The following is a 23,360-nucleotide window of genomic DNA, read 5'->3' on the forward strand; positions in this document are numbered from 1 at the left end:
GTGAGATTTAACTGTAGCTTTTTCAAGCTTTATTACAGTACCAACTTCCCGAGCATCGCCTTCTGCAACAACTACTGAACCAGCTAATCAAGGTCTTCAAGATTACTAGGAACATTCAATCAAGTGTGTTGGAACAGGTTTTAGCTCAGAGAGCAGAACTGGACACCCTTGGTATATAGTATGTGCTATTCTACAGCAGATTTTTAAAAAACACTTCACAAACTATTTGGCTAGATATTAAGCTGACACATAATGAAATCAGATGCACCCATTCCAGAATTGTTAGCTATGTCCAAATGGCTTCCCCAGGCTATTGCTTTCAGCCTCAGTTAATGAAAAACAAACAGCATTGTCGTCATTCCCTCGCACTGTAAATCACCAAGACTTACCCTCTAAAAGGAAGACAGCTTGCTTGCGGAAGATCTTGACCAGGGTGTCATCCAGGTCAACTTCCTGCAGCTTGGCGATCAGGTGCTCCTCGTTGCGGCACACCTTCTCTTGCGCGTAAAGTCCATCGGGCATGATTCTCTGCTGCCCCAGTCCCATCAGGGCCGTTTCCACCGCCAGGGCCAGATATGACTCACCCTCCTCTAGGAAGCGACGCGTGGACGGAAACAAGTGCAGCTCGCTGTGCTTGCTCGAGCTCATTGTGCTGGCTACAGAGGGTGAGAAACAGAAAGAGCATAAGAAACCGGGAGGTGGTGACACCTCCGGAGTTAACCACTGTAGTGAGACCTTCCTCCCAGGCACTGGTTCTTAGACAGGTCTTGTTGTATAATGAGGCACCAGAGAGGAACTCTGCCTGGACTCTGCCTGGTCTAATGAAGCAGCTCATCCTGATATGGCATAGGGCAAGGCATGCTCAATTAGGCTCCTGAGTGACTGAGGTAATACACTGTACCCTGCACTTGCAAATGTATTGGATGGTTCATGTATCACATTCATATCTGTGGGATGGTGCGAAATGCTATTGGATATGATGAGGCCCAGGCTGTATTTAGTATGTAGTAGAGAGTGAGAGAAAGACAGACAGACTGAGCCCCTGCTCTTCACTCTTCACTGATCTCCAGCTACATTGCTGCCAACTTCGACATGCAGCTCTGAGCCTCGCAAGGCTTCCCACCAACTCGGCATCAAATCCAGCTTTTTAATTGGCTGCACTGGAGTCGATTGAAAAGGCAGGTTTTTGTGCCGAGGATTAGCCCCTTAACCAATCAAAAAGCTGTATTTAGTGCCGAAGGCTCAACATCTCGGCCAATTAAAAGGCCAAATATGGTGCTAAGGATTGATGCCTAAAACAGTCTTTCGATTGGCTTTGAGAAAATTATCCTTAGCACTAAATGCAGCTATATTTTTGGATGAGAAGTCGATCCTTTGGCACCAAATTCAGTCTTCTTATTGGGTGTGAGGAACAGAACCTTTAGGTGCAATCAAAATGATGGATTTGTTGCTGAGGTGGCAGTCCCTCAGAACTAAACTGAGCCGTTTGATTAGCACCAAATTCAACCTGTTAATTTGCTAAGAGGTCAATCCCTATGGACTGAATAGAGCTTTTTAATTGGTTGCACAGTCATTGATTGAAAAGGCTGGATATGGTGCTAAATACTGACTCCTAAATCAGACTTTTGATTGCACCAATTTTTTGACAAGTTGAAAGGTTGAGCCTCAACACTAAAACAGCCTTTTGATTGGCCACGAGGAACCAATCCTTTGCAGCCAATACAAAGGCTGGATTTTTTTCCTAGGGAGTCAGTCCCTCAGAACTTAATCCAGCCATTTGATTTGCTGCAAATAAGTCAACCCTAGTCTTTTGATTGGCTATGAGGTATCTACCCATCTGATTGGCTGGGCATCACTGATCCCTCAGCACCAATTCCAGGCTTTTGATTGGTAGTAATGATTAATTCCCTTAGGTTTTTAAAATTGAGATTCCACCATGCAAACACTGGGCCAAAATGAGATGTGCTATGCATGAAGGCCTAAAGATATGCTTGATTAAAACAAGCTTTATAAAATGACTTTGGTGCAAACCCCTTCCTTAAAACCTTGAAAAATATGAAACGGGCCATGTATATATATTTTTTTAAAACATAGAAAAAAAAGAATTGGATTTCTGATCGTTCATGTCGTTACTATTTTAACAACAAATTGAATCCAGAGCTCCATGTTCTTGGTTACACATTAACACCATTGGCGACTCATTCGGGGCTAATAATGAGAAGCATCATAACATTTTAATGATGCCTCTTTGGACCCGTGCGGCTGGCTCCGGGAGGATTTAATGTCCTAATCAAAAATGAGCACAAAGAGGAAAGCTTGAGGCTTCAGACCTTCTTTTGTATTGCACTCCCACCACCAAATCGCTTTCTTTCTCCTTTCCTAATAAACTAAGTTCAAAGCCAACCACAGCAAGAGAGAAATAAGTGCTTTGGCTTGAGGAGAGCCTTGTCTACTCTTGGACTAACTGAACCTAACAGGAAGCCTCAGACAGGAAGCTGGGCAAAATCCTATCCTCATCAAAATCCCTTTTGCACTCCTAATCAGGTATGAGTTCATTAATGGGTTCAAGTGCGGATAGGAGTTTGCATGTACACTAGACCTATGGCTCTACGGTGTCCATCTTGAGTGGGCTTGCTAGAGATGGACGATCACACCCACCCTTTCAGGTGCCAATCAGAATGGACATGAGCCCAAAGGCAACAATAATGTATAATTGCAGCACCGTGTTCTCTGATTGTGATACAGTCATCTCTCCAATCAAAGCTCATGAATAAAAGATTGGAACAGAAATCATTAAAATTAAAAGTGCATTAAAAATGCAGCAGGGAAGAATAAAGTTATGACTTTTAGGCTCAGATGAAAGAGGCTCACGCTTTACTCCTTTATCTTTTTAATCAGAGTCTAAAGTAATAGCATATGTGAGGTTAATTCGAGAGGGTTGATCGGTTCTACTACATTGTTCTAAAAACCTGAAAACTCTTGTTGCAAATAGAGGTTTTGTCGATAAAGCAAAAAGACGTACAACTTACATTCAGGCTTTTCCTAAGTGGAGCACATGGCGCATGAAATATGCTGTATAGATGTTTACATTAACAGTTTTTATAAATATTACAGAAGATGCTTAAGACGCCTGACGCTTTAACCGGGTGTTAATAGGACTTGACAGTTTCAGCTTGTTCGTAAAAACACTGTAAATAACATGAATCATGCTGCGGCATCTCACATCTTTGTACCTGAGAAATCTAGAAACCCGCCTTGCGAACTGTCTTCTTCCCCACGGCCCGTTTCCATCAGCGTGCTGAAGAGCGTTCCAATGGGGTCCAGAGGGTGTCCCACCCATCCCTCTAGATTAGTGATGGACGTCACCCCTTTATGAAGCAGATCTAGATAGAGAAAAAGATAAAGTGGTTTGTTTTTTTAATGGTACACAAAGAAACACTCTTTTTGACATTATGTAAGCAATGGCCTTAAAGCTCCCCATCTAGGCAAATTACATCACAGGGATGTCCCCTAAGCAAATGCTGTTCCAAAAAGAAGGTAAGAAAACTGCACTGCTTTACATGGTACTTTGTAATTGCCAGCACCTTGCAACTGTTCCAGAAAGCATTGCAACAAACTTGAGATCATTTTTCTCAATACTGACATGCATTGAAAAAAATAAAAATAAACGTAAAAAGGCACAATTTTACTCAAATTTGTGTTATTTATTGTGCTTATTAGGGTGAGTCATTATCAATATACGAGTCACACTCTAGTTGATTCTTAAGTCTTTTCAGATGACTAAAGAGAAATGATAAATATACGTAATTCAATAAAGAAACAAATACCTAACAGTGATAAAAATAGCACACAATCTACCAAAAGACAAAACCGTATCTAGAGTCTGACTATGTGAGTCGAACAATGGGAGACAGTGATTTCCTATAGCATCTGTCTTTTGTGGAAACACTGGTGTTTTACATAAAGCCCAGAACCGGGCCATAGAGCTTCCTCGCTCATTTGCATTATATGAATTATGCGTGGGCACTTTCACCACAACAAGCAGTCATCTGCATTTAAATGTAATTGACCTGGGCATGAGTGGACATTCAGCTCTAGTGAAGAGCAGTGCTGCATGAAACTGTTACCTGGCCATTAGGTACAGAGACAGCAAGCACAGGTACACAGTACTGAAAAGATAATTGGGTAACAATGCTAACATTTATTGGCCTTTTTGGCACTGTTAAGGATGCGGATGACAGAAAAAAGATGCGAAAATACAGAGAAAACATCTTGGATTTAAACTGCATGTATACGACAGCATCAAAGCATCTGCAAATCACTTAAATAAAAATGGATGTTATCTGGCAAACCAGGGGCTGTTGGAAATGCAATGAGGGTCTGTCCAATCTTAAAAAAAACTGTTTAAAGGGCACCTATTATGCAAAATTCACTTTTATGTTGTTGTTTGAACAGTGTTTGTACACAACCTGTTCAAACAACAACATAAAAGTGAATTTTGCATAATAGGTGCCCTTTAAACAGTTTTTTTAAGATTTTAAGATTTGTAAGATTTTAAGGATAACAATGCCCTCACTCCTTTTTTTAAATCCCCATGAATCATAAGCAGTGTCAAATAACGTGCCGTTTGCCAAATCGGTAAAATGTGACATCATATTTTACAAGCCCCACCCACGGACACTGCCGTTTTAGCAATGACCCCACCCTGAGTGAGCTGCACACAATCCTCTATGTTTATCTTCACGCTAGAGCGTTTAAAAGCAGCATTCAAGTAAGAAATGTTTTTATTAATTCTACAAAAGTTACTCAGTTCAGAGCAGAGTGTTTTTCTTGTTTGTCTGGGTCATATAAACAGCATACACACTACTGTTACTTAATACACAGATCTAATAAAGACATGTGATACCTTTCCCAGACATAACCAACTGTGTTTTTGTTACTTATATGTGTGTATTTAACAAACCTGACAGTTTAAGTGCAATAAGACATAGTACTCGCATGCCATGTAACAGCTGCTTTCTGTTTACTCAGAAAACAGTGTAATCTGAAGTCTAAACTGATATGGCTTTAAAACGCATAATTTCAGTGCGATAGACATGATGATCAAAATTAATGATGTTGTTAGGCAGAGTATCTGAGGTACAGCAGCTCATTTGTATTTAAAGAGAGAAGCACAAAAACAGCATGTTTCTGCTTCCACTCAAATAAATGATCTGTGGGGTATTTGGAGATTAAACTTCACAGACACATTCTGGGGACACCTGAGCTTTATATTAAATCTTGTAAAAAGAGGAATAATATGTGCCCTTTAAAATCTTTGAAATACTATGCAAATAAGCAGCAATGCGATGCATCAAATACCATTAAAAACTCAGACATGGGCTGCCTTTCCCAAAAGCATAATGAGCTAAGTTGATCATAGAGACCACTGGTGCCTTAGCAAGTTCATCTAAGGCACTGCATCATTCTATATGATTTATCTCCTTCCATATTTATGAAAATAATAAACGCAAGAAGTGATTATGCATTGTAACAACTTGCACACCAACGCTTTCCGCCACCAAATGTAAAATTTTAGTGGCAAGAAACCAATTCGACCGGCAATACAGTTTTTAACTGACCTTTCTTGTGGTTTCGGAAGAGCTCCAGCTGTTTCTGCTGCTGCCGGCGCAGGGTGTTGACGATGGCGATGGCCAATCGCAGTGCTTCCCGTGGGTAACCATGAGATCTCAGTGCATCTACCCTGGCGCAGGCCGTAGGCACGTGTTCTGTGATAGAAAGCCCCCCAAAAAATCCTTTAACAAATCTCAGATGGGCATAATAGAAACATATTCACCCGCACACAAAAGCCAGAAACTAAAAATGCCTTTCATATTCTTAGAAACTCTTGTTCTCGCTCCCTATAAAGCCTCCATTCATTGCTTTTTTCTTAAACTGACTCTGCTTTATTTCCTTATGCTATAGACTGCGTAACTCAAAGAGGCGAGTCAAGCAAACGTCTTTTTCCGGCCGAGATGCTCACCGTGCCACAGGAGCCAGCCGCGAGAGTCAAAGAGGGAATTTTCAGTGTTGTCATGGTAACAGTAGTTGGTGTAGAGGTCGTCGTTGATAATGTGCTGTAAGTGGCTGTCTTGCCAGTGGAGATCGCACGCCTCGATGGCTCGCGTGAAAACCGTCCGGTGGGGACGGGTGCCCGAATCTGAGGACGAAGAAGAGGAGGGAGGAGGAGGAGGTGAGACAGGGAAAAGGGAAAGGAAATTGCTCTGTCATTCTCAATGCTAGCTCTGAGAGCGAGGACCCTGGGGGTCTGTCAGTCAGGGGCAAACTGTAAAACCTTCGGAAATAAGTCCATAGATTAGTGCAGCGAGCTGAACTGTCATTTACAGGTGGTACAGATTCCGACATGACCACTGCAAGGTGGCATTACATGGGCTGGGTTATCTAGCATCACAAATTATTATATCACGCCCTTTGATCATATTTAATATGCAAAAACTCAGTTAACTATATGATGCGGGGACTTCTGTAAACATTTTTGAGTGATAACACGAATGAATAATTTAATCAGGCAGTCAAAAGTTTGTGGCAGCATTTATTTGATTAAAAATACAGTAAAAACAGTAATATTGTGAAATATGTTTACAATTTAAAATAACTGCTTTTTATTTGAATATATTGCAAAATGTTATTGATTTCTCTGATGCATAGCTTAATTTCTATGATCAAAAAACATTTCTTATTGTTATCAAAGTGAAAAACAGTTCATTCATTCATATTTTTGTGGAAATTGAGATACTTTTTTTATTAATCAGTGATGAACAATGTTCAAAATAACAGCATTTTTTTTGGAATAGAAACATCATAAATGCCTTAACTGGTCACTTTTGATACATTTAATGCATACTAGCTGAATAAACATTAGTTTCTTTCAACGATAAGATAAAATTATTACTGACCTCAAACTTTTGAACAGTCTAATAACACTTAAACAGCAAATGTAGTACACTGAGTTGAATTAATTCATTGTTTTATTGTCAACAAAAAAAATACAATATATCATAAATATTTGCTATATCACCCAGCCTTAGTGCATTACAGACAAAAAAAAAACTCTAATTAAATCTATACAACCTCTGTGCCAACCAGTCTAGAGCCCATTCATGCCCAAAATACCCATGCCTTAGGAAAAGGGGAAGTCATTTCACTGCAATTACCTGTCTGGAGCATGAATATTTATAACAAAACACATCATAAAATCTCTGCAGACGCTGTCGCCTTGGTATAAAAGACCTGACTAATCGAAAAGTTTCAATGGAGCTATTTCCCCCTCGCTTTCGCCCAGAGTTATGATTAGCACAGCAAGGACAAAAGCCAGGGAGGAAGTACTGAACCGCTGTTATTAGGGGCATTCCATTAGTCACACAAAGCCTAATAAAAAGGGGTGCACGTTGATTAAAACACCCCCGTTTTTGCCCCCACCACCGTGACATGCACACACACACACACACACACACTTACCTTGGTTGCCGTGTGCACCCTGAGGCAAGGCATTGGTTAAATTGGGCAGCTCGTTGCCGTGGTTACCGTCCTCCAAGGGACACACGTCCACACTGTTCCACTTCTTGAGCTGCCTGAGCCAAGCGGCCTTCTGTTCCGGCTTACAGTGGGGGTTCAGCACGATACACATCCACAAGGCACCTGGGAAAGACCGGGAGCGTCAACACAAAGCAATATGGAGGGATGCTTGGCGCTTCCTTAAGAAATAAATGATGTAGACCTCACCAAACAGCCTCCGAATCGGCCTGGGAGGTTCATACGGTACAAACAGACAGAGAGCTTCATTACAGCTGACAGACAAACAGATAAATAGGTCAGCTGACTGCTCGACTGAACGCTGTTAACTTTAACACAGACAAACGACCTCCGAGAGCTCATCAAATCACTTCCTTTATACTGCGCTTTACATCTGATGCTAATCAGATAATCCTGAGTCACTAATGACAGCAATTTCTCAGAATCAGCTTCATGTATTTTTGCTCAGGCTTACTGAAGATGACAAGGAACTGAATGCAATTCTTTTGATTGGATGAATAACCAGATATGATTTTTGGATTTATATTGTTGTGATGTATCTTTCTGCTCTGTGCGCAGTGAAAATGAAGATACAAAATTTGGGTGTGCAAATGAACAATGCAATTTAATAATGACAACATTATAAAAAAACTTTAAAAAACGATCTATCTACCTATCTCTCTATCTATGTCATTAAATGTAATCTGGAACACATAACTAGATTATATTACATTAAAAGTCAGACTACAATTGCTTTTTTATTGATTAAACGATTACATATTCACATGGTTGAAATGCCGATAAATCAAAATAATACTTTCTATCTTTTTATGAAGTGTTTGTTGCAATTTAAAAAAATATTTATTTAAATGTTATGATTTAATTGATTATTAGCTCTACATTAAACTCATATTAATAACATTAAACATTTTGTTGACAACAATGAATAGAAGATAAATTCTTTATCTTGGGTTTTTATATCGATATAACCTTAGTACAAAAGTAATATATATATATATATATATATATATATATATATATATATATATATATATATATATATATATATATATATATATATATATATATATATATATATACAAATATATAAAGTATAGTTTAAATCTGTTAACATGAACTGACATATCATTCGAGAGACTTACAGATATAAAAATTATAATTAACATTTATTTGGAGTGCTACTTGAGCACAATGCACATTTCTTAACATTAAGGCTGTGTTTTATTGTCACTACTGATGAGGATTGTATGATCTATGAATAATATTGGTCTTTAAATGCAAGTGTACCTGAAGAATGCTTGCAATAGTTCCACTTTAGAACAATCACATATACTTCAGTGTATCTTTAGTTGGAATTCAGCAAGAAATCAACAAAAGATTTCTGCACAATTAAAGTGCATGTCCAATTCAGCAGACTTTTAAGTATTCCAGTTTAGTATACTAAAAGTACAATTGCTTTTATTAGGTACATAAATATGTAAATCTATTTGTAGTATACTTAGCATGAAACAAATGCATTTCAAATACATTTACATTCAGTAATTTAGCAGACACTTATCCAAAGCGACTTACAAAATGAGTACAGTGGAAGCAATCAAAATCAACAAAAAAGCAATATTCAAAACCTATGACAAATCTCAGTTAGCCTAACGCAGTACACATAGCAAGGTTTTTATTTATTAAATAATAAATAAAAACATATAGAATAGAAAATACATTTAAGTATATATATTTTTATCTAGGGGGTACATGATTACCCTGTTTAAATCAATGTGAGGTCAAAAGTAATCTAAAAGTACAGTAGTCGGATTTTATCACCTGAAATGTGTAATGTAAAGGATTACTTGGATTACATTCCTAACTACAATATATATTTGTAATTAAACCAATTTTCTCATCTGTTGACCAACGTTACAGTAGATTTGGGAACTGATGAGAGAAAACCACTTCTAATTGGGCAAGCTAGCATTATTATTGGCCGATAACCTCAAAAAAAACTCCCCAAAATCACTCTATAATAGCACAATATCTACACAAATGGCTGCTGTCAATCTTGACAAATGCAACTGAGAAAAGCAGTTTTGTTTTCTGCAGTAATCTGTAATCTGATGATGAACAGTCCAGCTGATATGTTGGTTGATCAAAAATGATGGCAGTGTACTCTATAAATACACCAAATGCTCACAATCCCTGCTTTAAAAAAAAGAATACAAATAAATTAGAGGACATCCATCCAGAAATACAGGCCTCTTTCAAGCCAAAAGGTACAAAGAAGTTGAGCATAAAGCTCCGGATCGATACAAATACGTTCCTCACAGGGCAAAGCTCCTCCAGATCTCCAAGCAGAAACAACCCATGAGGTTCATCTCGCCTCTAATTCATCCCATTGGCTGCATCAGGGAGTGATGTATGGAGCCTGACACGAGCGCAGTGCCATACGGATCGTGTATGATGGTTTAATCACTCCCAGAGTGCTCCACAATGACACACTGAGAATACCTGCAAGAGCCAGCTGAGAGAACCAGAACCAGAGATGGAGGATGGGTGAAGGAGAAAACAATGAGACGGGGAGAAACGAAGCCAGCGGGAGAGACAAATCTATGATGGCAGCAGAGGAATTAGATAGTGGCGAGAGAAAAGAGCGGAAGACAAAGGAGGAGAGAGAGAGAGAGAGAGAGAGAGAAGACAAGATGTGAGGAAATCTGGAGGAGCACGGGAGGCTCGTGGGGGGATGGGACCGAGTCTCGGCTCTTTGTTTGGGCATGAAGGACAACAGACGTGGAAGAGATGAGAACACATGCACCAGAACATGCAAACACAGGACGCAGCAGTGTATCTGAAAAACGCAAAGCTCAGAGACATTAATGCCTCTCTGCCAGGAGAAGGTAAGAGGCAGGAGTCAGGGCGCAAATATCATCATCAAAGTATAATAAATGTAATATATTGTTTTATAATAATAATGTAGAATATAATATTACGTGCAAAGTTTTTTTGCTGCAAAATACTACTACTATTAATATAATAATAATAAATAATAATAATACAAATTATATATATTTATTTTTTTGTCCTGGGAAATAAAATAAAATAAAATTTGATAGCCAACAAAGTGTTTTTTTTTTTTTTTTTTTTTTTTTTATAAAATGGAAAAAAAATGCTGGGAAATAATAATAGGCATCAAATCATAATATAATATAATAATGACTTGATTGGCTCTAAGACAGGAGTAGGGTTAGAAATCAATCGAATATTACAGAAAACCAGATTTTCCTGATTTTAAAAATAAAATAAGACAAAATTCAATGCCCTTACAAACAACCTCCACACAAGTAGTAAAGTCAGATTTCTGAGTGAATGATTCTTACGAGTCGATTCTTTTGAAAGATTCATGACTCCAGTTAAAGATACACATCTGGAGTTCTATTCTAATAAATGCTAGTAAAATGCTACAGTAAATTAAACGTAGTCTACATCAGGCAAAAAAAGTAATTCACCCATCATCCAGTTGCCCTTAACTTGCCGATAACTAGTGAGTGAACATTCTTAGGTGGCATCTTCGACACTTCCAGTGTAGGGAGTTTCAAGTCGACACGGTTGCTTACAGTATAAACATGTATTAAGTGGAAACCAGAACTGGCCAATGTCTTACGGTTACCATTCCTAGACGGGTACGAACGGATCTGCAATGAACAAGACAATAAACACCACAAACAACAGCAAATAAGACATCATAAAACACTTCAAATGGCTAAACCAAAGCCAAACTTGCCCGTCATATCGTCCAGTCCATTGATTGAAAGCAAAAAATGGTTACAGCAGCTGTAATTCATTACGCCAAGATCACAATAAGTGAGGTGTGATGTTAGGGAGGGGAGAATGCTACATGCTCATCAAGACGCCGCTGGCTGTTTAGCACACCATTGTCTTAAACTTGCTGGCTACACAGCTTTGTGTTTGGACAATGTGAAGGGTTAGCGCTCGCTAGTGTAATTATGTCAGCTGAGAGAAGTCGTGGCCTAATTTCCAGGCTCCTCCATCACATACGTAACCTAGATGAAAAGGAGTCGCTTCCAGCACACAGGCCCCTGTGCCCAGATTAATTAAAACAATATTGAGCTTTGCTGAATAAATTCATCCACACACACACACACACACACACACACACACATCCTTCCCCCTTTCTTTGACCGCGTCTTTCACGGGCCTAATTTGAGCTTTCACTCCAAATCTCATCCCTGCTGTCAGCACGCCTGTCCCGAGCCCAAAACATCCCATGGTTCCACTCTCTCAGAAACACACATACATAAACATAGCAAATTCTCAAGCAATATGGCCTTTTCTATGGGATCGACATCGACCAGGGCAACCAAAATAATAATATGAATAATAAAACATTACAATTAATATAATATAATATAATATAATATAATATAATATAATATAATATAATATAATATAATATAATATGAGTGTTAAGGTTTTTGGTGGAAACTAATCAATTATAATATATAATAAAATGTGAAAATATATCAGAAACAATAATCATCATAGTTAATACACAATATTTTAGAATATACTTGAATTATTAATGATTATTATTAATAATAATTTAAATGTATAATATAATATAATAATAAGAGTGTTAAGGTTTTTGGTGGGAAATAATTTATATATAATAAAATGTGAAATCGTATATTAGAAAATATATTCATCATAGTTAACAATATTTTAGAATATACTGGAAATAATAATAATAATTATTATTATAAATAAATTCAATGTATATATAACATAATATAATATAATATCATATCATATCATATAAAATAATATAATATAAAATAATATAATGATGCTTTTTTTAGCTGGGAAATAATTATATGCAATTACATGTAATATAATACAAAATAAAAAAAAGATTTCTTGAACTAATAATGAATGGTTCTTGAATGTCTACACATTACTCTATAATGCTCAGTAATATAAGACGACCTCAATCTCGATGTTTTCACTGGTTGTACACAACAACAATCAGACGACATCACTCAACTAGTCCAGTCTGATCGGTGAGGATCAGTCGTGTCTATGGGCCACTGCCACCAGAAGCACCAAACAGAACTGTGAAAATAATGAATAAAAGAGATCCGAGACCTGCCTGATGCAAGCGTGCCTTTGTTCCCCCAACAAAAGCGATTGGCTTGCAGCAGAGGGAGCGAGAGATGGATGAAGGAAGTGGTGGAGTGAAGGATGCTGGGAGGGGCGAGCATATAAATCTGGGCTGTAATCTCCCTCTCGCACTCGCTGGCAGCCGTCTCCTCCGCTCCTCATCCTCAGCCTACCTGACCGCCGGTGTCAGATTAAGTGTCCGGGATTTAATGAAACGCTCTTCGCATTATCGCGCCTGTCAGGGAGGAAGAGGAGGGGGCAGCCTTCATAACGAAGGCTTCTCCAATTACGCCGGGGCTTAGAGGGCCTGACAGGCGTAATGATTCATCTGAGAGAGGGAGAGAGAGAAGATCGTGCTCGCTCCTCTTTTTAATGAACCAGTGCCCCTCCACGGGTTCTTCAGGGGTGTAAGAGCTCTCAAAATGGTGGAGCTCGCCCAGAAGAGACCGTCTCAGCCTCGGTCAACACGTCCACAGAATGTTCACCAAAATAAACTCATGAGAGCATAACAAAGCTCCAAACAGTTCGCCTTAACTAACTAAACAGCTCAAAAGAATCAGGATGCAAATGTAAAATAATAAAATAAATGTAATTAAATTAAATGGGTGCAAAGGTATAACTGCTGAGAAATGAGAAATTATATTACTGATAATAATAATAATAAATGACAAAATAATATGTAATAAAATATAGGCTGAAAGAGTTTAAGGTTATAATGATAATATTAATAGCATGAAATAAATACAATACAAAATATTGGTATAAAGGTTTTTGGTGAGAAATGATAATATGAAATCCTTTGAACCTATTATGTTGTATTTTATAAGGTTTTAATAATACAAATAATAATAAAAAATAATAATAATAATAATACAGATGCAAATGGTTATATGAGTTGTTACAAATGATAATATAATATAATATAGATGCAAAGGATTATATAGTTAAAAATAAAAATATAATATAGATGCAAAGGATTGAACAGTGTTAAAAATAATAATATAATATAGATGCAAAAGATTGAATAAAGTGTTAAAAATAAGAATATAATATAATATTATTATATAGATGCAAAGGATTATATAAAGTGTTAAATATAAAAATATAATATAACATAATATAGATTCAAAGGATTGAATAGTGTTAAAAATAATAATATAATATTATTATATAGATGCAAAGGATTATATAAAGTGTTAAAAATAAGAATAATATAACAATATAATATAATATAATATAATATAGATGCAAAGGATTATATAGTGTTAAAAATAAAAATATAATATAGATGCAAAGGATTGAACAGTGTTAAAAATAATATAATATAATATAGATGCAAAAGATTGAATAAAGTGTTAAAAAAAAGAATATAATATAATATTATTATATAGATGCAAGGGATTATATAAAGTGTTAAATATAAAAATATAATATAACATAATATAGATGCAAAGGATTGAATAGTGTTAAAAATAATAATATAATATTATTATATAGATGCAAAGGATTATATAAAGTGTTAAAAATAAGAATAATATAACAATATAATATAATATAATATAATATAATATTGATGCAAAGGATTATATAGTGTTAAAAATAAAAATATAATATAGATGCAAAGGATTGAACAGTGTTAAAAATAATAATATAATATAGATGCAAAAGATTGAATAAAGTGTTAAAAAAAAGAATATAATATAATATTATTATATAGATGCAAGGGATTATATAGTGTTAAAAATAAAAATATAATATAATATAGATGCAAAGGATTGAAATAATAATATAATATAATATAATATAATATAATATAATATAATATAGATGCAAAGGATTATATAAAGTGTTAAAAATAAGAATATAATATAATATAATATAGATGCAAGGGATTATATAGTGTTAAAAATAAAAATATAATATAATATAGATGCAAAGGATTATATAGTGTTAAAAATAAAAATATAATATAGATTCAAAGGATTGAACAGTGTTAAAAATAATAATATAATATAATATAATATAATATAATATAGATGCAAAGGATTGTATAAAGTGTTAAAAACAAGAATATAATATAATGTAGGTTCAAAGGTTTTTATAAGGTGTTATAATAACAATAAATATTAATAATAATGAATCAAATAAAATATAATAAAAATGAACAAAGTGTAACTGTTTGTTTCTTTCCATTATTGGGGCATCATTATTTCGGTTTTCAAATATCTCCTAAATATGAAGCAATGAAGCAGAGCTTGCTTTGTTTTACATGTGGATAATATGTTCTCTTCATGTATATTAATCTGTAGACCAGAAAAGACTCAAAACCTGGGAAATACTGTGCATACTGCAAACACTGGGATGCAACATTATAAGGGTGTAGGACTCGTGTTGGTTGGGAGCCCCCATCCAGGGGCCACTCATTAAACAGCCCACTCCCCTCTGAGACACAAAGGGCCTCTCTTCCCCTTCCTGCAGCCTCTCCTCATCCTCCGTCAAACAAAAATGTGACACAGAAGGCCTCACTACACACAAACGCCCTGCAAATTCCTTGTAGTCACACGGTCAGCTCGGACACTAAAACTCCAGCCCTTGAAACCTTCAAACAGAGGACAGAAACCTAGTTTCCACCAGAACTTAAACCTTCTGAGGCCGGGAAATGTTTTTAGTGCTTTCTACTGCATTTATTTGATCAAAAATACTGTTAAAACGGTATTGTGAAATATTAAGATTTCAAATAACCATTTTCAATTTGAATATATAGTAAAATGTAATTTATTCCTGTGATGCAAAGCAATCATTCCTCCAGTCTTCAGTGTCATATGATCTTTCAGAAATCATTCTAATATACGGATTTGCTGCTATATGCTGAAACATGGTTTTTTGAAGATTATTTAATGAATGGAAAGTATATAGAAGTCTTTTCTCTCACTTGTGACCAATTTAATGCATCCTTGCCGAATGCAAGTATTAATTCATTTCTTTATTGTAAATGCTGATGCTTGGCCAATGCAGAGTAGATGAAGTCCTACTTTACTCTAATGCATGCAACGACACCAGTGCAAAAACACTGAGAAGAATTGCAATTGCACCTCATTAGCAACTGCTTTCGGCCACATTTCAACACACAAGATCAAGCTTGAGTAGCTAGAAACGGTTGCGTTCACATACTTGCGTAGTTATCTCATCAAATGCTTGAACATCCGATTTGCAGGTCCATTGGTCTAGTGCTTATCTCCCGCTCTGCTTCTGCGCTTGGCACACAGGGACCTGGACGCCAGCAATTGTGCCCACTGCCGCCAAGTGCCAAGGCAAAATTGATGAAACATCACAGGATTTGAGAACTGGCAGCCTGACACGATGCGGTGAGCCAGTCACAATTAAAATGATTACACGTCCTTCCAATTTTCACCACTTTCATTCCAATAGTGCTGATAGCAGGAGAAAAACCATGATATATTCCTTACATATACTACACTATGTGGACTGAATGGCAGTAAAACAACATTTGTTATTGGCTCCATGTGTTTTGATCCAGTTACAGTAATTGAAGCAAAAGAAGCAGGACGCAGCACTTCGGAAACGGCCTAAAGTGCGTCGCCGGTTTCTAGTGCTTGGGTTGGCTCGTGTGCTTACCACAGTATATTTTAGACGGAAACACCCGAGAGGGTTTTAAGTGGGAAAAGAATATGCAATATTGATCAAGAGCAAAAGCTACGAATATGCAATCTGGCAACGGCAGCATCCTCTAAATGGTCGTCCTCAGAGACGCAGGTGGATTTTAAACGGAGATCCGCACAGCGCTGAGTGCAGTGAAGACTGACTCGAAAAAACAACACAACCGAGCGGTTCCCATACAGATCTCACACAAGACCTACAAAGCAATCTAGCACAATAAGTCTTGCATCCAAAAAAAAGATTGAGCCGAAATTCGGGTGCTGAAAAGCAAAAAGTTGATTGTTTGTGTTGTTCTCACCTAACTCGTCCCACAGCTGCCGGTATTTGTCCGTCATGGTGGTTCCCTGCTGCCGCCACAGAGCCAGCCGCGGGTCGGCCATGAACTGCTCTGTGATTAGCGTTAGCATGCGAGCGCCATTCGAGTCCCGCATCTTCAGCATCTCCCGTACCTACAGGAAAACACACACACGCGCAAGGTTTAAAAACAGGCACCAAAAATGCTAAACATGACACCATATCCAAACGCAGCCATGATTAAAAGTGATAGAGCCACGACCATGAAAAGTGGCGCAGGACAGGACATTTTATTTTGATATGAAATGTTTTTAAGGCTGCATTTAACTGATAAAAACCAGTTATAAAAACCTGCATATTTTTATTCCTGAGGCAATTCTATTACTTGTTTAATTGATTTTAATATAATATATTTTATTAGAATATAAGTATTTGATAAAATAATATAAAATATATTATATTATATATAATCAAATATATTCAAATGTATATATATATATATATACAGTAGATAATCACAGGTGATTATGTGCATTATTCAAAAGTAAACGCATCTAATATGAGTTTTTTATATAATTTTGTTCGACCTTAGAGCCATACTGAAAGCAGCAAAGGAAAATAAATTAGATTAAAGATGTCCGTTAAAACAGTGAACTTACTGCAGAGTGTATTCAACAATAAAGATGGTATCAGTCACTCAGTATGTACATTTAATAATGTTAAAAAGCTTTAATATTTATGAATTCGATTATAAATGCATCCATTTCGTTGTGAGTGCAGTACGCCCACACCACTTCTGATTGGCTGTTATATTTGATTGAATTGCGATGTCGCATTTAGTCTGGTCACCCAAATTGTTTGTCGCAGGAATCTTGTTGCACCACGTGTAGTTAGGACTAGGGCTGCACAATGTGTCATTTAAGCATCGATATCACGATGTACGAATCCATGATAGTCACATCGCAGGATGTGCGATGTAGGCTGCTGTAGTTGATCCGTTATTCACTAACTGTACGGGCCAGCTGCTCCCCGGCCCTTAACGAATGTGATTCATGGAGAGCGCGAGAGAGAGCGCGTGCGAATTTGCCGTCATAGAGAGAGAGTGAGGGAGAGAGAGAGCGTGAGAGAGAGAGGGAGAGAGAGAGAGAGAACACGAAAGAGAGAGAGAGAGAGAGCACGAAAGAGAGAGAGAGAGAGCACGAAAGAGAGAGAGAGAGTGAGCGTGAGAGAGATAGCGCGAGAAAGAGCGCGCGCATGAATTTGCCGTCATAGAGAGAGAGATCGCTTCAAACAACATGAGCGCGGCCTTGCTCTCTCTCCCTCACGCATATTAATAAATTGACACAATGGTTTCGATGTTTAAATCACTTAAAATGAGAATTTAAATCTGCTCACCCCATTTTTGTTTGTAAGAAAAAAAATTGATTAGATTTCATATCGCAATATATATCGCTGAAAAATAAAATATCGCAATGTCATTTTTTCCCAATATCGTGCAGCCCTAGTTAGGACACAGTGTTAAAGTATGTTATTTGCAAACAGTGTTAACAACTTATTTGCAAACAGACCACTTTTTTTCGTTCAAGGTTGTGTGATACCTGGTTAGAACCTCTTTTATGAGACCATCCAGACATTTTATTCAAATGTCGTGAGTGAGTTTATACTAGCATGCTAAATTTAAAGCATTTCATCATCTGGTCGCTTAAAATGCTAATGCAGTGATGTGGAAAAGGTCAAATCATCACGAGTGGCTCCAGGAGCTTCAGCCCACCTTTGAGAACAGGAGATTGAGCTGTTTGCCCGAGCCGTGGTATCCCCCCTGGGACAGGAAGAGTTTGACCTGCTCCTGCACCTGCTCCTCGTCCAAATGCCAGCAGTTCTCATCGTCCACGCTGGCCCCCGCCGTGGGGTCCGGGGCCCCTGGTTTAGAAACACACAAGCAAGCGATCAGCGAACAGTATGGTGATGCTTATGCTGATCAAATAAAGCCTATAAAATGAGGCAATACTGATTATAGTCATGGAAAACCAAAACCAGAGATTATATATCAGCCAAAACTCTTCAATGCAATTAGTGCAATCAACACAGAGCCTTAATGCAATGCAGAAGTGCGCTGGTGTTCCAGAAGGAAACAGCTGATGATTTAAACACCGTCGACAATGCTGAGGGTCTATAGTAAAGATTTATTAGACGCCACATCAAACTAACTTCCTGCATTCCAGCTGTGACCTCACACAGGCCCGGCCTGATGAAAGCACTTCCTTTCCCCCTCATTCTGCCATACGCTGTTTGCCGACGCTTTCCCCCACTATAATTGGCACATCCGCTTTAGATTTCCCCTTCCTGAAAAAAGTGAAATATAATATGGCCATTGTGCCTAATGCCGAAACGATAAGAGAGACTAGAAGAGTCTTTCTTTCCCTTTAGATTTATGTCATCAGGGCATGATACTGGCAGCAACAGCTCCAGCCGACTCATTTTAAAAGGGTCTGGTCATTTTCAGCAGATCTATAAAAACTAAGCTGCAAAAAGATGTTATCTTCATGTTTGTGATGCCACACTTTACTTTAGCAACTACATTTACAGGCAACACACAAGGAAAACTGGATAATCAAAGATCATTAACATACAGAAATCTTAAAGGTGCTGCCGAAAAAAAACGGTTTGTTTAATTCTAAGGATAGACAAAGGGTGGGAAATTGGTATGTAAAATAAACAAAGAAATAAAAGTAATTAATAAATGACAAAATAAAGTATAATAAATAAATAAATAATGTATAATAATATAAGCTCAACATAATAACAAATAAACAAAATAATATAAAAATACAAATATAAAATAAAATAATATAAAAAAATATATAAATAAAACAAATATTATAATTTAGCATTTTATTTTTGTATTCATTTTATAAAGCATAACAAAAAAAAATATATAGATCTCAATAAATGCTACAAAATGCAGAATATGGGTCTTTGATGTTATAACAAAAAGCATCAAAAAATCCAAGCAAAATGTCTTTTAATATCAATATAGTAAAATAAATAAATAAATCAACTGAAAAAAAATAAATATATATATATTTAAATAAATATAATATAAAAAACTACAAAAATAAATGTTCAAATAATTATAAACAATATTAAAAGAATAATAAAAATTGTATCATCTCAAAAATAAAAAAAAATTTACAACAAAAAAAATGGCAGAATATGGCCTGTACATAGAACATGTAAACATTTTAAACAATAAATCTGTTATACTATTTAAAAAATTATATTATATCGATAGAAACTACGCAAGTTTAAGCCCAGTTCTGGTAGTTGGCTCTGTTAGACAGAAGAAATGTCAAGCAGTAATGGTTGATATCAAGGCAGCTGGAGCTCACCGTGCACTTGATTGATCTCAGAGTTCTGTGAGAGAATCTCGTCTGCTAGTTTCTGGGCCGTGGGCAGCACTTCTGTGTGGTGGACGGTGATGAGATACTGCACAAACTTCTGCAACTGGTCCCTGTTCATCTGGAATAGAGTCTCTGAGATGGGGAGGTGAAGTTTGACCTGTTCAGGCCGCCGTACGCGGTACAGGGACAGCGCCACCACATGGGCACAGTAGAAGATGTCCTTGTTTCCACAGCCGCACGTTACGGAGGTGATCTTGCAGCGGTCGAAGCTAATGGCTACGCTGCACACCATCTCTGGTTCTGACGTCGTGGCCGGTTCTGTTACTGTGCCGCTCAAATGGAAACCTGAGAGACCGAGAGAAGGAAAGAGTTAATTTTTGGATACAGTGTATGCTATATTTTTTCAACTGTTTGGACCATCCAGAAAATTTTATTTTCTCCAAGACCTTTGATGCTCCACTTAATAAATTGTGCATTTTAAATCATCCGGCTTTATTTTTCCAAACTGATTGGTTTTCCTGTAGTGTAGTGGATTAAATATACAAACAAACTAAATTAAAAAAATAAGTAAAAATATAATAAAACGAAATTAATAAAAATACTTACACAATGAATATAAAAAACTAATAGGCAAAAACTAATAATAATAAAAAATACTTTAAAACGAAAACACCAAACATTAATTAAAAATAAAAGAAAAAAATGAAATCAACATTTTAAAAAATAAAAAAATAAATTAAAAATAATAATAATAATAATAATAATAATAATAATAAATATATATATATATATATATATATATATATATATATATATATATATATATATATATATATATATATATATATATATATATATATATATATATATATATATATAAAAACTAAAGTGAAAATAAATAAAATATTTTTTTTAATAAAAAGAATGAAAAAATAAAATCTAAAATAAATTCTTAATAAAAAATTTACAGCTAAAAAATTTATAAATAAATCACTGACAAATTAATTCATGAAATTCAGAATCAAAAATAATAATAAATAAATCCACCCATCTATCAGTCTGGCTGCATAACCAGGCACCTAGCAACCAATCAGAACACCTTAACAAACATTCAATATTAAATGTTAAGATAAAGTGAAAATGGATGCAGGCACAATGTAAAGCGGGAGAGGATGAGGAAGTTTCAGTCTATGAGTGGTGAACAGATGTGTGTGTGTGTGTGTGTGTGTGTGTGTGTGTGTGTGTGTGTGTTGGGGCGGGCGTTGAGGGCGGAGCTGCTCGGTGACTGGCGTGTGCCACTACAAAGACAGGACTGAATAATACATATGCTCATTTGAATATTATTTGAAGTGTTGATCCAAAAGAGGCGGAGAATTGTACATTTACTAGTAAGTAAAGCAGACATTAATGAGTGTGTCTGCCCCACACCTAGAGAGTTCAAACGTGCCCGTCTACAGCCGACTTCACTTCCTGCTCGGGCTGCCTCCAGTTTAAGCACTGAAGTACTTCATCTGTGCTTTTGTTCTATTGTTTTCATTCGTCCTACTGCTTGCCAAGTAGTTAGTCCAAAAATAAATTAATAAAGACAACAACAAAACACACAATTAATAAAAAAAAAGAACTACATAGAAATACAAATTTTATTCATCCCACTGATTATAATTGTAAAAAAAAAAATTAAAAATCAATATATAAAAAGAAATTAAATAAAAAGTACTTCTAAAATTTATTTTAAAAACAAATAAAATACTTTTACAAATAAATATATTAATTATAAATAAAATAAGATCTATATATTAAATATAAATAAATAAAATATAATATACATGAAATATAAATATATAAAATATTAAAATATTTAACAAGAAAAAAAGAAATACTAAAATAAAGGTTTAAAAATGAATTAAAACATAAAAAATAATAAAAATGTAAAAATTAAATTTTAAAAAGAATTCCCTCTGACAAAAATGAATTCATAAACATTTCAAAAATCAGAATCTGAAAATGTAAATAAACACATTTAAAAATACTTTGCATTTTTTTTACTTTTACATAAATGAGTGTTCAATATTAGTTTTGTATTGACTACTACTATTTTGTTACAGAGACAATCTTAGTCTATTCTTGCTACCCTAGTACACATACACCCCAAAACCATCAACCTGCATTAAAATAAGATCATAAACTTGAATATTTAATGGAGTCTGCTTGCCTAAATGATAAGAAAGCCTCCTAACTCTTAAACAGCACATATCCTGTTAGCACTGAGAGCAGCCCACTATTAGCACAAGAGAAAAGGGATGAATGTTCAAGTTTCACTTCCTTTCCCAAAGTGCTGACCCAGCAGTGTCCATCTATACGCCTTTCCACCACGCTAAATATATTCAATCACTGGAGAAAAGCCTTCACTTGTAGGATGTGGAGAAAGAAGGCGCCAGAAGCGATTTCGAAACAGAGTTCAAGAAAAGCTTTTACAGAAGGCCGAACACCGAGAAACTGGCCAGCGGCGCTGCAATCCATGTTTTCACCAACAGCGCTTACGTAAGACAACGTTTGATCCTCCGTTCGCACCCCACATGTGCAGGTTAGTGTGGAAACAAGAAGACAAGGCTAATACACACACAGTGACTGCTCGCTTTAGCCACATTGTCAAACCCAGGTTAGTGTTTGAGACGGTCTGATCCTAAATAAACATGTGACGCACGTCTAGACGTCTTTAGAGGGGATTCCTCATCCGCCTCAGGAAACAGCGCTTCTATTCATCTGCACGCGATGCAAACAAAAGCAGCGATGTTGTGTAGATCACGCTGCAAATCAACTCATTACGCAGGCGGTCTCAAGGTGGCCACTTCCTGCGCTCCGTTCATCACCAGACACAAACACTTACACTCTCAGCAGCGAGCTTCATAATCGAAATTATTTTTCTCTAAAACGCTCCCCGAGGACAGGGAAGGTAATAACCAAAGCAAGAGCAGATCTCGGAGCCAATATAAACAAATGCAAGAGAGATTCTGCTATTCATCATAACCCAAATGAAGCTGGAGCAGCGCTCTGGGTCACCTTACATCATCAAATTAACAAAACAAAACAGAGGAAAACAAAGATGAAACACACACACACGTATATATAAATAAATCTAAAAACTGAAATATTATAATAATAATAATAATAATAATAATAATATAAATTATTTTTGTCTACATAGAAAAAAAATTGTAAATTATTAAA

General features: G+C 36.2%; 1 protein-coding gene across 1 annotated transcript in view; it reads right to left on the minus strand.

Annotated features, from left to right (window-relative positions):
• The window catches only part of LOC113110205 (zinc finger SWIM domain-containing protein 6), a 71,423-nt gene that overhangs the window by 10,500 nt on the left and 37,563 nt on the right, over positions 1 to 23,360 (minus strand). Inside the window, exons 2-9 of the mRNA XM_026274268.1 lie at positions 20,121 to 20,477; positions 18,503 to 18,651; positions 16,736 to 16,886; positions 7,519 to 7,698; positions 6,023 to 6,199; positions 5,622 to 5,768; positions 3,234 to 3,383; positions 390 to 656 (exon numbers count right to left, since the gene is read on the minus strand). Of these exons, the coding sequence (XP_026130053.1) occupies positions 390 to 656; positions 3,234 to 3,383; positions 5,622 to 5,768; positions 6,023 to 6,199; positions 7,519 to 7,698; positions 16,736 to 16,886; positions 18,503 to 18,651; positions 20,121 to 20,477 (1,578 nt within the window). The remainder of the gene's footprint in view (positions 1 to 389; positions 657 to 3,233; positions 3,384 to 5,621; positions 5,769 to 6,022; positions 6,200 to 7,518; positions 7,699 to 16,735; positions 16,887 to 18,502; positions 18,652 to 20,120; positions 20,478 to 23,360) is intronic.

Source organism: Carassius auratus, chromosome 10 (assembly GCF_003368295.1).
Source record: "Carassius auratus strain Wakin chromosome 10, ASM336829v1, whole genome shotgun sequence".
NCBI lineage: Eukaryota > Metazoa > Chordata > Actinopteri > Cypriniformes > Cyprinidae > Carassius > Carassius auratus.